General features: G+C 36.5%; 1 protein-coding gene across 3 annotated transcripts in view; it reads left to right on the top strand.

The window, feature by feature from the left end:
- kdr (kinase insert domain receptor (a type III receptor tyrosine kinase)) overlaps positions 1–14,957 on the top strand; it is a 73,702-nt gene that overhangs the window by 14,646 nt on the left and 44,099 nt on the right. For 2 of the 3 annotated variants that reach the window (XM_059989219.1, XM_059989217.1), the window contains exons 2-7: positions 1,323–1,404; positions 4,037–4,242; positions 7,392–7,513; positions 7,864–8,032; positions 12,484–12,623; positions 14,736–14,907. In XM_059989219.1, the coding sequence (XP_059845202.1) occupies positions 4,083–4,242; positions 7,392–7,513; positions 7,864–8,032; positions 12,484–12,623; positions 14,736–14,907 (763 nt within the window). In that variant the 5' untranslated portion in view covers positions 1,323–1,404; positions 4,037–4,082. The remainder of the gene's footprint in view (positions 1–1,322; positions 1,405–4,036; positions 4,243–7,391; positions 7,514–7,863; positions 8,033–12,483; positions 12,624–14,735; positions 14,908–14,957) is intronic. The other variant, XM_059989218.1, reaches the window with a different exon arrangement.

The raw sequence follows: 14,957 nt of genomic DNA, 5'->3' as shown, positions 1-14,957 counted from the left end.
TGAACTCAGCTTTTGACTCTAAATTACATTGAGGAATAGCTTCTCCCATACCTTTCCAAAACTGCAAGACGATATGAATAGAATATTTATATTATGTTCTATTGTATTATGTTGTCGATATTTTCATGCTTATTGATAAACAGTTGTTAAGAAATGGCTTAATATGCTTGTGTAAACAGTTAGAAACAGATTGCAAACTAAACTATAAGGAATCAAGTAAAGACAATCTCTTAAATTGCATTAGGTTGCAAGTCACTTTCTAATGGACTTAGTTATCCTAAAGATTGTTGACATTTTTAATGTTCTATGTTGTAATTTAAGAGAAATAGAGGAAAGAAACATGAAATTCTCCAAAGGATGAGATGGTTTGCTGATCGTTCTAATATTCCACTCCTTATGGAAATCATGAGGAAATCAGAATCATTCCCAGAGTTTGGAGGTCCTAACCAGCTATCTCACGCTGAGCAATCTGCCCTTCATCCTCTAGCAACAGAGTGCTGAACAAACCACTGCCTTTTCATGAGGCAAAGTTCCTTTATTTTGTTTGGGGAATTATTTCAAAGTGACAGCATAACAAAATAAAAACAAATTCTGCATGTCCATCAGTACTTGAACATTGACAAGCCCATCTTCCTGTTATTCGAGCATTTGAATGCAGTGTTTCTGTGGAGTGGATGAAGAACATACACACTTTGTTGTACGTTCTTGAGAAAGCTGAGTACAGAACTGGTGAATTTTGTACATTTTTTTCTGATACATGCATTTGAAATAATTGTGGAGCAGAAAAGATACTTGACATACATTAGTTCATTTTTACAGGAAAACCTGCCATACCCTATGTCTGAATATTTCTTTACTGGAGCTTAATGTTCTAAAAATAAATTATAGCAGTTCTTGAATGGTGCCTAAAGTCAGAACCAGTCTGAATATGTTACTTCATAAGATTTCAGAAGAAACTGTCCTGGGACCTACCCAAACAAAATTTCCTTCCTATCTCTGTAAACCAGTTGCTATACTTTTTCTAGACCTAACTACACCCATGTATGTTACACATAAACTGATGTAGACTGTTATACCCAAGCTATTCTTGAGAATCTTGTTTTAGTTACATAAATAAAACTGTGAGGTGGCAAACATGGATTACAAATCAACTGCAATGTATTTTTCAAAAACCTATTCTCATATCATTTCCTTGTAATTCTGAATCTTTCAGTGCTGACGTTCAATATGACAAATCTATAATTATTAAATGACTAGACACTGATATATTCAATCTTATCAATGATTTTTCCTTACTATTTATCTCATGTTTTCATTTATAGGTTTCTTCTCTTTGCCACACCTTAGCATCCAGAATAAAGAGCATGTAATTAATGCTAATGACACTTTAATAATTAATTGCAGGTAAGAGATTACAAGAATTATTACCTTTAAATGCATTAAACATCAGTTAACCTTGACCTTGCTTTACAGGTTTGAAAATATATATGGTTTAATGAATTTTCCTTTGTAAATCTGTTTATAGTAAATATATTTCTATTAGCTTTTGACAGTATTATCCAGATGATGTGATTAATGAGATTGTATGGTATTCCATTTTGTTGTTGAAGCTCATGCCATAAACATAAAATTAAACTGGAATCTAATCCTGGTATCCCAAATGAGGGAAAGACGGTCAGCATGAATGGGAATATTAAGGGACAAAGGGAAGTTGACGTATAAGTCCAAAGATACTTGAAGAGAGCAGCACAAGTAAATAGAATGATGCTGAAGCCTTCTTTCATTAGCTGAGGCAGAGAAAATAAGAGCAGCGAGGCTCTGATACAAGCTTATAAAATGTTCAAGTCAAGTCACTTATTATTGTCATTTTGATCATAACTGCTGGTACAGTACACAGTAAAAACGAGACAACGTTTTTCAGGATCATAGTGCTACATGAAACAGCACAAAAACTACACTGAACTACGTAAAACAACAACACAGAAAAATCAACTACACTAGACTACAGACCTACCCAGGACTGCATAAAATGCCCAAAACAGTGCAGGCATTACAATAAATAATAAACAAGACAATAGGGCAAGGTGTCAGTCCAAGATCTAGGTATTGAGGAGTCTGACAGCTTGGGGGAAGAAACTGTTACATAGTCTGGTCGTGAGAGCTCGAATGCTTTGGTGCCTTTTCCCAGACGGCAAGAGGGAGAAGAGTTTGTATGAGGGGTGTGTGGGGTCCTTCATAATGCTGCTTGCTTTGCGGATGCAGCGTGTAGTGTAAATGTCTGTAATGGCGGGAAGAGAGACCCCGATGATCTTCTCATGTTGGTTTGGCCACAGCTGGATAATTGTGTACAGTTCTGGTGATTAAACTAGAAAGGTTCCAGGCAAGATTTGCCAGGGTGTTGCCCGGTATGGAGATTTCAGTTATGAGTTCAAAGTTCAAAGGAGAGATGGGATGATCTCTGCCTCTGGTGGAGGCAGGTGCTTCCATAAAATTTAAGAAGCATCTAAAAGAGCATTTGATTCAGCTGACATAGCAGACTCTGGGTTGTGCTGGTAAATGGTATCAGTAGAAATAGATATTTGATGGACCAAAGAGCCTGATTCTGCACTATTTGACTCAATGAATTTAAATGAACACATATTAAGTGTACACCTGCAAAAATGGTGACAACTTTTATACATCTGAGAAATTCCCAGGGTTATGTATCTATGCAGTATCTACATCCACAATTATCTATAAGTCTGTTGAAGTCCATATTTATCCATAATCTAAAGTTGTATTAAAATCAATTGATCAGCTACAATATTTCAAACATAGAATTCAACAAACGCAAAGTTACAATTTATAATAACTAGTCACCTTTCACTTTAATGAAATAAAAATACGCAATTTCAAATGCATGGGTTTTTGGTAACAGAGGTGCCATCACATTTTATGTATACATTTTCTGCTTAAATTGTCACCAGGACCTTTTGCAAGCAATCTCAAAATTCACTCTTGATGTAGTGATAGAATTTTACTTCCATTTCGCCTTCATACTAGCTTCAAAAAATTTACCTCATATAAATGAATATCCTAGTATCATCATTATGTCCTGAGTTGTATTGACATGGGTGATCATGCTGTTACCTATGACCTTGTATATATTAGTATATCCTGATGTATATTAACATTTGTCTAGCAAAGATAGATAGATCACATGCAATAAACATCCTGAAGTGCCAGATGAACACATACTTCCTTGATATAGGAAACCTCCTATACAACTTGTTTTAATCCGTACCTCATTCTCAGCTCTTAGCCATCATGTATTGGAATCTCCCTGAAGAAGAGTAAGGATGGTAGGTGCCTGAAGCAGATACTAAAGAGGTGTTCAAGTTGCTTTTAGATAGACACATGAATCTGCAGGGAATGGAGAGAAATGGATTATGTGCAGTCAAAAGGGGTATATTCTTGGCTATCAAAGCCCTGGGCTCTGCAGTTCTCTCCCATAATCCCTGTCTCTCTCCTTAAAATCTACTCTGTGCAATGGTGTAACATTTTGAATACTTACTTCTGCAAAGGATTAAGGTAACCGAAGCATGTAAATACAAAGTGTTGACTTTTAGTTTTCTCACTGAGAGTAAATACCAACTTCAATGTTTCACAAATTCAAATCAGCCATACAAAACAATATGTTTTAGGCCCTCTTTATTGGAATGCATGTATTTAAAAGGAGTGTAAATGTGATTGCATAAATGATGCCTCTTTTACATTAAACACTTTGAGCTCAAAATATATTTTAATCATTTTTTATTTATAATTTAAATGATCATTACCTCCCAGAGGAGAAGAATATCTGTAAATGCTTAATAACTCTGATTAAATAATGTTTGAATTTTGTTTTCATTGCTTTTAGGAAATGTAATTATAAAAATAATGCTCTTTACATTTAAAAATATTTTATTGTTATTTCTGGTTGTGGCTTTTTAAAAAAAATAGATTGTTTTAACTAGTTCTACATTTCTAACATGTTGTTTTTGAATATTTGCTGTAGTGGACATGGACCGGTGGAATGGTCATGGCCCAGAAACCACAGCAGCATGGAACACAGGATATCACTGACTAACTGCAGCAAAGGGAATTGGTTTTGCAAAACTCTCATTCTGACAAAGACCAATGCAAATGATACTGGAATGTACCGGTGTTACCACACACAATCACCAATCCACGTAGCAGCAAGCATCTATGTCTTCGTTCAGGGTAAGAAAACCTTTTTAAAGTTGTTTGATATCTGGTCTTTAGGATGATTTCTAATGATATTTAGAACAGTGCCAAATATCTTGATTGCACTACTGTTTGTCAATACTTCCCTTGTGGCTCATTCTTCTCTGTCTGTTCAGTGCATTTTAAATATGTCAATGGAAGTATTTGAAAGAATTAAAGAAATGAAGAAAAAATTTCTCCATTGACATTTTTTATCTTAACATATTTGATTTTATCATATTCAAAGAAGAACAACCAGAGCTCAATTTTAACGTTATATTTCATGGAGTGAACAAGATTTCAGTTTAAGCCTGTATTTCCTGCATGATGTGTCTCAGTCTCTTTTAGTCTTTGATCTAACAGCAATGCCTGTTTTGTGGTAGTAGATACTGATTCTTATCAGAGACCATACAAACCATCACCTTGGCTTCAGCAGCAGTAGTAGTGTGGCACATTAAAGTCCACCACATGCTGGGGTTAACCTCCATAGGGCTCCTGTTTACTGACTTCCATTGCAATGTGGTTAAATGCAGATTGCCTGCAGCACTTCCTTCTGTCTTACTGATCAGAAGGGATTATAATAAGACAACAAACCAATTTCCTGATTGGCATTCATGACTCCATGCATTTAGTGTGTTTTTTTCACTGCAATTACACTTGGGAGAATTGCAAATCAACATGAAAAACATAACATTCTTAATCAATGATTATGAGTCATCTAGAATTGTATTATTTAACATATTTACATGCCCACAAGGAATTTATCAGAAAATAGCTGTGCATATCATTTGCAGCCAGCTACATTCATTCCTGCTGCAACTGTCATTGCAATTTTTTTGCAAGTTCACTTATTTTAAAAACATTCAGGTAACAAACATTGATGAAAACCTTTGTGCACTCTAATAGTCATTAAGTATAGAGAGTCGGAAAGAATGCTTTAACAATGATCTTCAGCTTGAATTGATAGGCTTTTAGTTTATACCTTTGGTGGGTGGCCAGTTGCTCTAATGCAACTGATAAATTGGCAAAGATACTGATGGGAGAATGGCCCACATTTCGCCATTTCTGAATAGCCCATGCCCCATGAATTATTTTCCAAGAATAGCAATAAAATGGGGTTGTTGGTGTTCGGTTGACACTAACATATGCCAGATATTTTTCACAAATTTGCCTTGTCACTGAATCACTTCAGGCTAATAAGATCCAGTGGCTTGCAGAACTTTGAGAAAGCTTACTCCACTGTATGTGTGCAATGTATATTAAATCTTTATCAATATTGGAACAAGACAAGAAAACATTCATCAAACAAAAGGAAAAACATACTGAGGTCAGAGTTCAAATAGCCTCATTATTACTCCAGGTTTATGTGGAAATTGTTCTGTAACAGAAAAATGCAACCAATCAAAAAATTGTCCATCGTCCCTCCTCACTGATCTCCCTCCTGGTACTTATCCTTGCAAGTGGAACATTGGGCCCTGCACCTCCTCCTTTACTAGCATTTAGGGCCTCAAACAGTCCTTCCAGATGAGGTGACACTTCACCTGCGATTTTGTTGGGGTCACCTACTGTACCTGATAATCCCGGTGTGGCCTCCTGTATATCGGTGAGACCCGACGTAGATTGGGAGACCGCTTCGCTGAGCACCTGTGCTCTGTCTACCAGAAAAAGCAGGGTCTCCCAGTTTCCACCCATCCCAATTCTACTTCCCATTCCCATTCTGACATGTCAGTCTCTGGCCTTCTCTATTGTTGCAATGAGGCCGCACTTAGTTTGAAAGAAGAACACCTCACATTCAATCTGGGTAGCCTCCAATCTGATGGCATGAACATCGATTTCTCAAACCCAGTAATTACCCCCCCCCCCCATTTCACCATTCTCTATTCCCATTTCCCTCTCTCACCTTCTCTCCTTAACTGCTCATCATCTCCCTTCAGTGCTGTTTCCCTTTCCCTTTCTTCCATGACCTTCTGTACTGTCCTCTCAGATACCCCCTACTCCAGACCTTTATCTCTTTCTTCAATTCACTTCCCAGCTCTTTACTTCACTCTTACCACCTCCCAGTTGCATCTATCACCTTCTTCCTTGCATATCTTCCTCCCCTCCCCCACCTTTTTCTGACTTCTTATCTCTTTTTTTCCAGTCCCAGTGAAGGATCTCAGCCCAAAACATCAAATATTTACTTCTTTCCCAAGATGTTGCCCGGCCTGCTGTGTTCCTCCAGCATTTTGTGTGTATTACTTTGATTTCCAGCATCTGCAGCATCTCTTGTTTTAATAAGCCTTTAATTTCCATAGGGATCTTCATGCAGCCCATCAGAACTTCTGAAGGAATTTATCAAGTCACTTTTCTCATCTTCCCATGAGTTTCCTCATGACCTTGTAAAGTGTGCAACAGTATGCCATTGTTGGCAAAAGTTGTCCTGCGTGGGAGCTTCCTCAGCTTGATTCTGTGCTGAGATGAGACCTGAAATAGGACTAGAAGCCAATATGCAAAAAAGCAAGGGGCATTTTGGCTTCCAGATATGCTAATGCGGACCTCAGAAGATGATCCCTCATTAGAAAAGGGAGGAATGGAATGTAAAAATGTAACAAATCTTATGGATCTTCCTCAGATGGGGCTGAGATGTTACAGAGTGGGGTTTTGGAAGATTGAGCTAATCCAAACATTACCAATGTTAGAGCAAAACAAAATTTGCAGGGTGAAAGAATTGGGGAGGCAGCTACATTGTTTTTGGAACAGGCATTTTCTGATGTGAATTTTCATCAGTTCCAAGTGGGTGTGTAATTCCCAGCATAATTTCAAATCCACAGACCCTTTGCATTTTTTTAATCTCCATTTTGCACATTTATGATACTCTCCTTCAAAAATGAGAACAAAGTTATTTCCACTTACCCAACCCACATCTGCTAGAACAGGCAAGAATTGTTGACACCCTGAAGTGAAATCAGGTACCCTTAATTTTAACTTCATGCGAGATAATTTCTAAAGCGTAATCCAATGAAATCAAGATTTTAAAAGGTCTGTTCAAGAATATTGTTGCAAGAATGTAGTCCAACTCACCAGCTGCCGTTGATATCCCGATATGTTTTAAAAAGAATGTGGAAATGTAACTAATCACTTTACATTAATATCTTATTTCACTTTAGATGATCAAATGCCTTTTGTGAATCCCTCTGACAAGCCAGAAGCACTGCTCATAACTGAAAGTAAGAAGCTTGTCGTTCCATGCAAGGTTTCCATCCCAAATCTTAATGTCACCTTACATACGGTAAGTATAATTGCTTTTTCTAGTTACCAGAACATCTACAATGTCTAATTAATGTACAGTTTACTTCAATATAATGATATTTTTAAAATTATAAATGCATATAAATGCCAAATATGTAAATAGACTGTTTATCTTTAACATTTGCTGAAAAACGTTGTGTATGTCTGCAAACATAATTTTGTACAGTTTTAATGTCATGTTAAATCTAATTGAACATATTGTAGAAAATGCATCATAAAACATAATTTATAATATACTTAACTATTGCATGTAGCTTTATTACAAGTTATAAATTCTATTTTAGCATTACTTTTTTATTTGAAAATTAATTCTCTTTAATATGTGAACAGAAATATCCAGAGAATTATATAGTCCCTGACGGAACAACAATATTGTGGGATAATAAGAATGGTTTCATTGTCTTGAGTCAGAGAATCAGAGATGCAGGATTGGTCCAGTGTGAGACCACGGTGAATGGAAAAGCCTATCATTCTAACATCTATGTGCTGGTAGTTGTTGGTAAGAACATTTTTTACATTTACAATGAAGTGACTAAATCTGAAATATATAAAATATTATTTGGTTTAAAGGATGACAAAAGTATTGATGAGATAGTGTTTATACTGTGTCCATATGAAGTTGAAATTGAGAGGCTTGTGTCATATTAATTCTGGCTTTTACCTCATTTACTTTACGTTATGGTATCTGTGTGAAATGAGTGCTTTCTACATTCAGTTTGTTAAAATGCTGGTGGGATATTTTGTTTTCAAATAATAGTAACAGCTTGCTTAGAGAAATGTCGAAAAATATCAGGAATGTCATGAGGAATTCATCATTGAGGAGTGGTCCTATCTGCAGATTATGCAGATTTGTTACATCTGTCATGTGGTTTATAGGCATGACAGTTTAAACTCATGGGGCTAAAGGCAAACAGATCACTGGGTTGTAACAGAATGGTTCCAAAGAAAGTGGAGTTGAAGGACTGACAAACAGCCACCGTGACTCCCTTGTTGGAAGGAAAAGGAAGATGCATGGAAGAATTCTTCAGCCCGTTTAGTTTAATATCTACTTTTGGCAAGATGTTGAAGTCAATAATCAATGAGGAAATAACTAATCATTAAAGAAAGATGAATGTAATCAAAACAGGTGAACATGGTTTTATGAGAAGTAAATTGAGTTATTGAGGATGTGACCATGAAAATTGATAAAGGGGATCCTGTAGATGTAATATTTTTAGATTTCCAAAAGGCAAGGTGCCTCAGGAGAGACTGGTGAATAAATTAAGGGCTCAGGGTATTGAAGAAAGTGTGTTAGCGTGGGTTGAAAGTTACCTGTCCCTTGGAAACCAAAGAGTTGAAATAAATGGGTTATTTTCAAACTAGAGGGATATGACAAGTGGAGTACTCCAGGAAAGGATCTTCGCTCTCGATTGCTTTTATGAACTGGAGAAAGGGATGAAATGTAAGGTTTGTACATTTGTCAACAATATGGAAATAGGTGGAAGTTATCACGATGATATTGTGATTTTGCAGTGGCGTATACTGTAGGTAGATTCAGTAGTTGAGTGATATCCTGAGAGGAGATTAATATAAGGAAGTGTGAGGTTGTACACTTTGCAAGGATCAAAATGTGGATTAACATTTAATTAGAGAGAGACTTAAAATGAGTAAACTTCAGGAGGATGCAGATGTTCAAAATGAATCACAAAAAAGTTAGGAAGCATATCGAACGGGTAGTTCCTATGGCAAAAACCACATTGACCTTCAAGTGAAAGGTTAAGGGGATGTTATTCGAGTTATACAGGGTGTTGGTAAAACCACATCTGGAATACTATGCATAGCTATAATGTTCTTACCTATAGGCAGCCCAGAGGAGATCCATCAGACTAATTCTGGGGATGACAGGTTGTTCCATCAAAAGAAGCTAGATAGATTTGTTCTGTATAGAATGGAGGTGTGATCTTATTTAAATTTGTAAGATCCTAAGGGCACTTGACAGGGTAGATGGTGAAATGTTTTCACAAGTGGGACAGCCATGAGCAAGGCAGCACAGCTACAGAATAAGGAGCTGATCATTTGAAACCAAGATGTGTAGAAGTTTGTTTTCTCAGTAGGCACTAACTTTGTGGAATTTTCTACTCCGGGGATGCTGGAGAATAGATCATTAAGTATATTTAAAATGGAGATAGATAAATATTTCAAAGAAAAGGAATTATGGGTTATCAGGAACTGACAGAAAGGAGATGAGGCCAGCATAGATAAACCATGATTATATTGAACAGTGAGATAGGCTTGAGAGGTGGGGTGACTTACTCCTGCTTCTATCTTCTTATGTACATTAGTACTGAAATTACTAAAAACTGAGAACTCACAGGCATGAGGGCATAAAAGAAAACTTGGTAAGCTAGATTCTTATTCCTTTAACATTCTCTTTAATATGTATTTAAATATCATTTATGTGTGCATTCAGATCCTGCTCTGATAATTCCTACTGCCTATACTCGATGGGTAAAATCAAAAATCAGTGATAATTCAAGAAGGTAGAGGCATGTCATGAAGATATAATTTATAAAGGCCCAATCCTAAACTGTTTCTGTAAGATTACAGCCTCAAGCTCATTGTCCTGTGCAATACCCACCCTGTTTTTGCATATGATTCATCCCGCTTTCTGAATGAAACATCAGCTTTTAGATTTAGATATATCTGAAGATCGGAGCAGCCAGGAAGAAATTTAAGGAGTGATGTTGATTTTGTACTGTAAATGCTGTGTTCTGAGCATGAGAGCCAAGCAAGATCATTCCATTCTAGAAGCTAAAGTGTCAGCATGATTACAGGGAGAATGCAGTTTTCTGAACTGGGGTCAGGCATAGTTCCCTTTAGAAAATAGTATGGATGCTTTTCCATCCGAAAAATGAATTGCCTCTCTTGTGGCTCGTTGGTATCTCCGTTTAAAAGAGCTACAGTGCAATGTGTGTCCTGAGACTATAGCTAATCAGAACTGCATAGTTTATACTGCTTCTCACAGTAGGACTACGGTTCTGACTGATTAAGTTGAGTGCAACTAGTCCCTTCTTGCTCCTCGCCTGCTGAGAGCGAGGTGTGAGTTGGTGATGTTTCCTTTATTGTATCCCTGGTTTTCCCAACAGGGAACCTAGTTTTCCTCCAATGAATACTTTAATAGTTTTTCTTTATATAATCAATTCATTATAGAATTTAATCCACATTAATTTCACTCAACATGAGGCTGATACTTTAATTAGTTGAATCTATACTCAAGGAGTTTGTAACTTTTCTAAGGTGTTTAATTTGGCTGCAGTCGGGTAGCAGCCTGTTTGCCAAAACTGGAATGTCCACATGACCTGCAATTCCTTGACAGGATGTGCATGAACTCGGCTCATTCTTTGCTTTCTCTTCATTTTCTCTTTGTGCTGCTTCTAAAGATGATAACATGTCAGGAAAGGGACTTTGCCATCTGAGGAGTTGCAATGACTTCTTCCTCCCTGAACTCCATCAGTATGTATGCTACTGAACTTTTCTATCCTACATCACAAGCTACAGTGACGGTCTTAGGAAGAGAATTGGAGCATCATCATTGAAAACACGGGGCTTTAGCTGTAATTTAAATCAATAGAAATAAATAATGGCCATTAAAATATGTATCCAAATGTTTTAGACTCATGTGAACCACATGTTTACATTCAACAATGTAAGATCAGTAATTGAAGGAAAGTGAGGGGGTGGGGGATAAAAGAATGTTGGAACTGATTGGACATGTATTCATTTGGGAGAGTATTTCTTAATGTGGAGCAGTTGGACCAAACAACCAGCCTTTAATTTCTGCATAATTTTGAATCAGTACTTTAATGGAATCCTTGATTATTACATATTTGTTTCATGTGTTTAATGTTCATGAATAACAATTAGTTGTAAAAATATCTACACAGTTATTGACATCAATTACTGTTTTTAAGTTCTAAATTAAGTTGCCATACCAAGAAATTTAAGGCATCCTCAGGGAGATATATTTGTAAATGCATGCAATAATGTGGGGGTGGGTACACCTCAATGAAATAATTGACTTAACTTACTTTTAGAAGGACTATATTTTTTTACTAGGTTATTCTAGTCTGGTCTCAAAAAGCAACTAACAAGTTATTGAAATTTAATAGACACATTACTTAAAATGTTCTATAAAATGCTAACTCAGAAAGACAATAACCTAGGATTTGTGGTCAGTGGTTAAGTGACTCTCATCTCCAATGTCTTTGTGGAAAGCTTCACCCCAGTTCCTCATTGTATCCCTCTGTACCTCTATCACATCCTATTCAAGATTTCTAAAACCAAGACCCTTCTTATTTTCTTTGTCCACTTGCCCATCCCACCATTTTCCTGGGTAGCATATTTTTATAACAGCCTTTATTGGCAGCAGCTCACCCAGAGCTAGAACAGTTATTGCTACACTGCTCCTGCAGCCATTAAAAGCAGTTGTTAAACTTTCCCGTTAACGCAATTCTAGGTCAACACCGTGGCAGACAGAGATTGCAATGGCATCTGATAATATGGGGAGATGTCTCCCTCATATCTGTACCTCATGTAACAATATTACAGGGGTCCAAAACTAAAATACTGCAGATGTTGGAAATCTGAGATAAAAATGGAAAATTCTGAAAGCGCTTAGCAGTTTTGAAGAATGGTTGTAGATCTAAAACATTAACTCTGTTTCTCTTTCCTCAAATTGTGTGTCACCTGTTAACTGTTTCCAGTGTTTTCTGTTTTGACTGAAAAGGTAAATATTTTCCTATTACACATAATGTAAGGACAAGTTCTCATCTTCACTGCAACCCCTTTGTCAATCTGTAACATTGTTTTATTATGGATGATCTTTGAGTTTTCCCATTAGTCTGGAAATATTAGGTTCAAAAAGCCAGCCAAGCTACATCATTAGCCTTTACTTATTATCTTTTTCTGCAGGATACATGATTTATAACCTCACACTGAATAAACCATCTCCAGTGGAATTGTCAGTGGGAGAGCGCTTGATGCTAAATTGTACTGCCAGAACCGAGCTGAATGTACGGCTGAACTTTGATTGGGACTATCCCGGAGAGAAGGTACAGCATATGAAAATTTTACTTTTTTTTGGTTAAAAAAGGTAAAAGATTTTTCTATTGGACAAATCCAAGTGAACCAGAAAGATTCTTTGTTCAGTCTCTGTGTCTTCATGCTTGGGTTTATTGACTTTAGAATGAAAGAGATAGAAGGGAGGAAAATTGCATTGGACTAAGTGATCTTATGATGGTCACAAATATATAAATTTTGTATGTTTACCTGGAAGTACAGTGGATTCTAGTTAATTGGGCCATCAGTTAATCAGGGTAGCTGCTTATCTAGGTCATCTCTTTAAGAACAAAACCTAATGAGATAAAAGCTGGGCTTCCCTTTGTTTATTTGGAACACTATGCTGCTTAACTGGGGCAGGAGTCTGGTACCGAACAATTTCTGACTAGTGTCAGTTGCATGTACTAGTGTGGCTATTCGAGTGAACAGTTTTAAAATATCATTTTGTGCTTGTGTCCAAAAAGCAGCAATTTTTGAGACTGATAGTTGGCAAGAAATAAGCATTAAGACAGTTCAGAACTGTTCTTCTCACGTGTTTACAAGCATTCAGTCTTGGAGATTCCAAAAACAGCCAAGAATGTGAATGTAACAATTTTACTCCTTCAACAAGAACTTTAAGTTAACAATGAGGAATTTGAAAGTATCGACAATCATCTTGAATGTTACAATGAAAATGAAGATTTAGAGAATGCAGTCGTTGACAGCATTGTATGAAGGGCGTCCATTATCTACACTAGGAGTCTGTGTTGATTTTATTCACTTACAGTGAAAAAAATGCAATGTGGATGAATTCCTCCATCAATGCGTATCCCAAGTGTCCCAATTAACCAGATTTCACTGTACTTTTTTGCTATGTGTTGAACAGCAGAAAAATAAAATAGCAAACCACATATAACTATTGAAATAAGTAATAATGTTGGTGAAGGATTTGTTAATACAATGCAACATATAGACAGTCCCTTAGTTTAATACCAAGACAATATAGTAGAGCACTTTCTCAACATCATCATAAATAAATACAGGTTGAGAGCCCCTTATCCGAAATACTTGGGGCTGGAAGTATTTCGGATTTTGGAAAATATAATGAGATGGATTGGGATAACGATCATTCCTGACTCTGAATGTATATGTTACTGGTAAGCAGTCTTTGTCTTACCCTTGTTCAACACAGCAAGAGTGATTACATACCATTAATATGATGAAAATATAATGTGTACAGGGTAACAAAATCGGCACAACAGCATCAGGTGAACATCTGAATCAACTGTTGAAGAAGAACAACAGCAACAGGCTTTCATCTGTGATGCTGTATTTTGATTAATTAGTTACTGTGGACTGCATTTGTATTTTACTTCTTTTAGGTTTTATGAAAAGTATAAAAACATAGCAGACTTGTTCTGATGTTAGATTTTCATCAGCAGTGATCTTCACTAACTCATCAATACTTTGTGATCAGCGGATGCTTTATCTTTAAAATTTAAAAAATCTAAAAATTTAAGCCGCACCTTTTCATATAGTTCTGTAACCAGCCTGCTGAATATTCACAATTACAATTACCTTCAATTTTCGGTTTGGTGTATATATCTTTACTTGTTTCATGATCAGCATACAATTACACGGCATATGTTCATTCCAGCGCTGACGAATCCATTCTTTCAATGCGTGATCGAGATTATTTTTCGCTTTATGCAGCATTTTTCTATTTTTCATTAACTTCAATTCATTACATATGTGAGGTTATTTCTCAGAACTGTCTGTGATGCACGGAGACCTGTGCATCGTCTGGGAACTTTCCCAGTGCCTTATGGGAATTTCCTTTGTGAAGTCAGGTCATCGCTTGAAAAAATTTGGACTTCAGAGGTTTTTGGATTATGGAATTTCGCATAAGGGGGTACTTAACCTGTTCTAGTTATGCAAATTAAGCCTGGAGATGACACTAAAATTCAAACTTTTGGGTATAAGACTGCTGTCAAGTGAACCAACCTAGCATGATACTGGTGTTACTGCAATAGGAGAATCTACATCTATGTAAACCAGAATTTATTCAGCAAATTTGAACTTAATTATATTGGACCTTTCATAAACATGACTTCTGTTTATTATAGCAGAATCCCCAATTATTCTTCAAAAATCAGAAGCAAGAATTACCGCAAGGCCTGGAACTCTCAAGCATTCTGATTATAGATAACGTGAAAAAAAGAGATGAAGGCAGATATATATGCCATGCTTCCAGTGGAATGATGTCAATGGAGCACAGCATTGATGTTATTATCCATGGTAAGATACATTCTGTATCATATGCTTTGAAATACATCCACTATGTGGAA

Source organism: Hypanus sabinus, chromosome 14 (genome assembly GCF_030144855.1).
Source record: "Hypanus sabinus isolate sHypSab1 chromosome 14, sHypSab1.hap1, whole genome shotgun sequence".
NCBI classification, from domain to species: domain Eukaryota; kingdom Metazoa; phylum Chordata; class Chondrichthyes; order Myliobatiformes; family Dasyatidae; genus Hypanus; species Hypanus sabinus.
The sequence above is the reverse complement of the archived record's forward strand: the minus strand, read 5'-3'. Positions and strand labels throughout refer to the sequence as shown.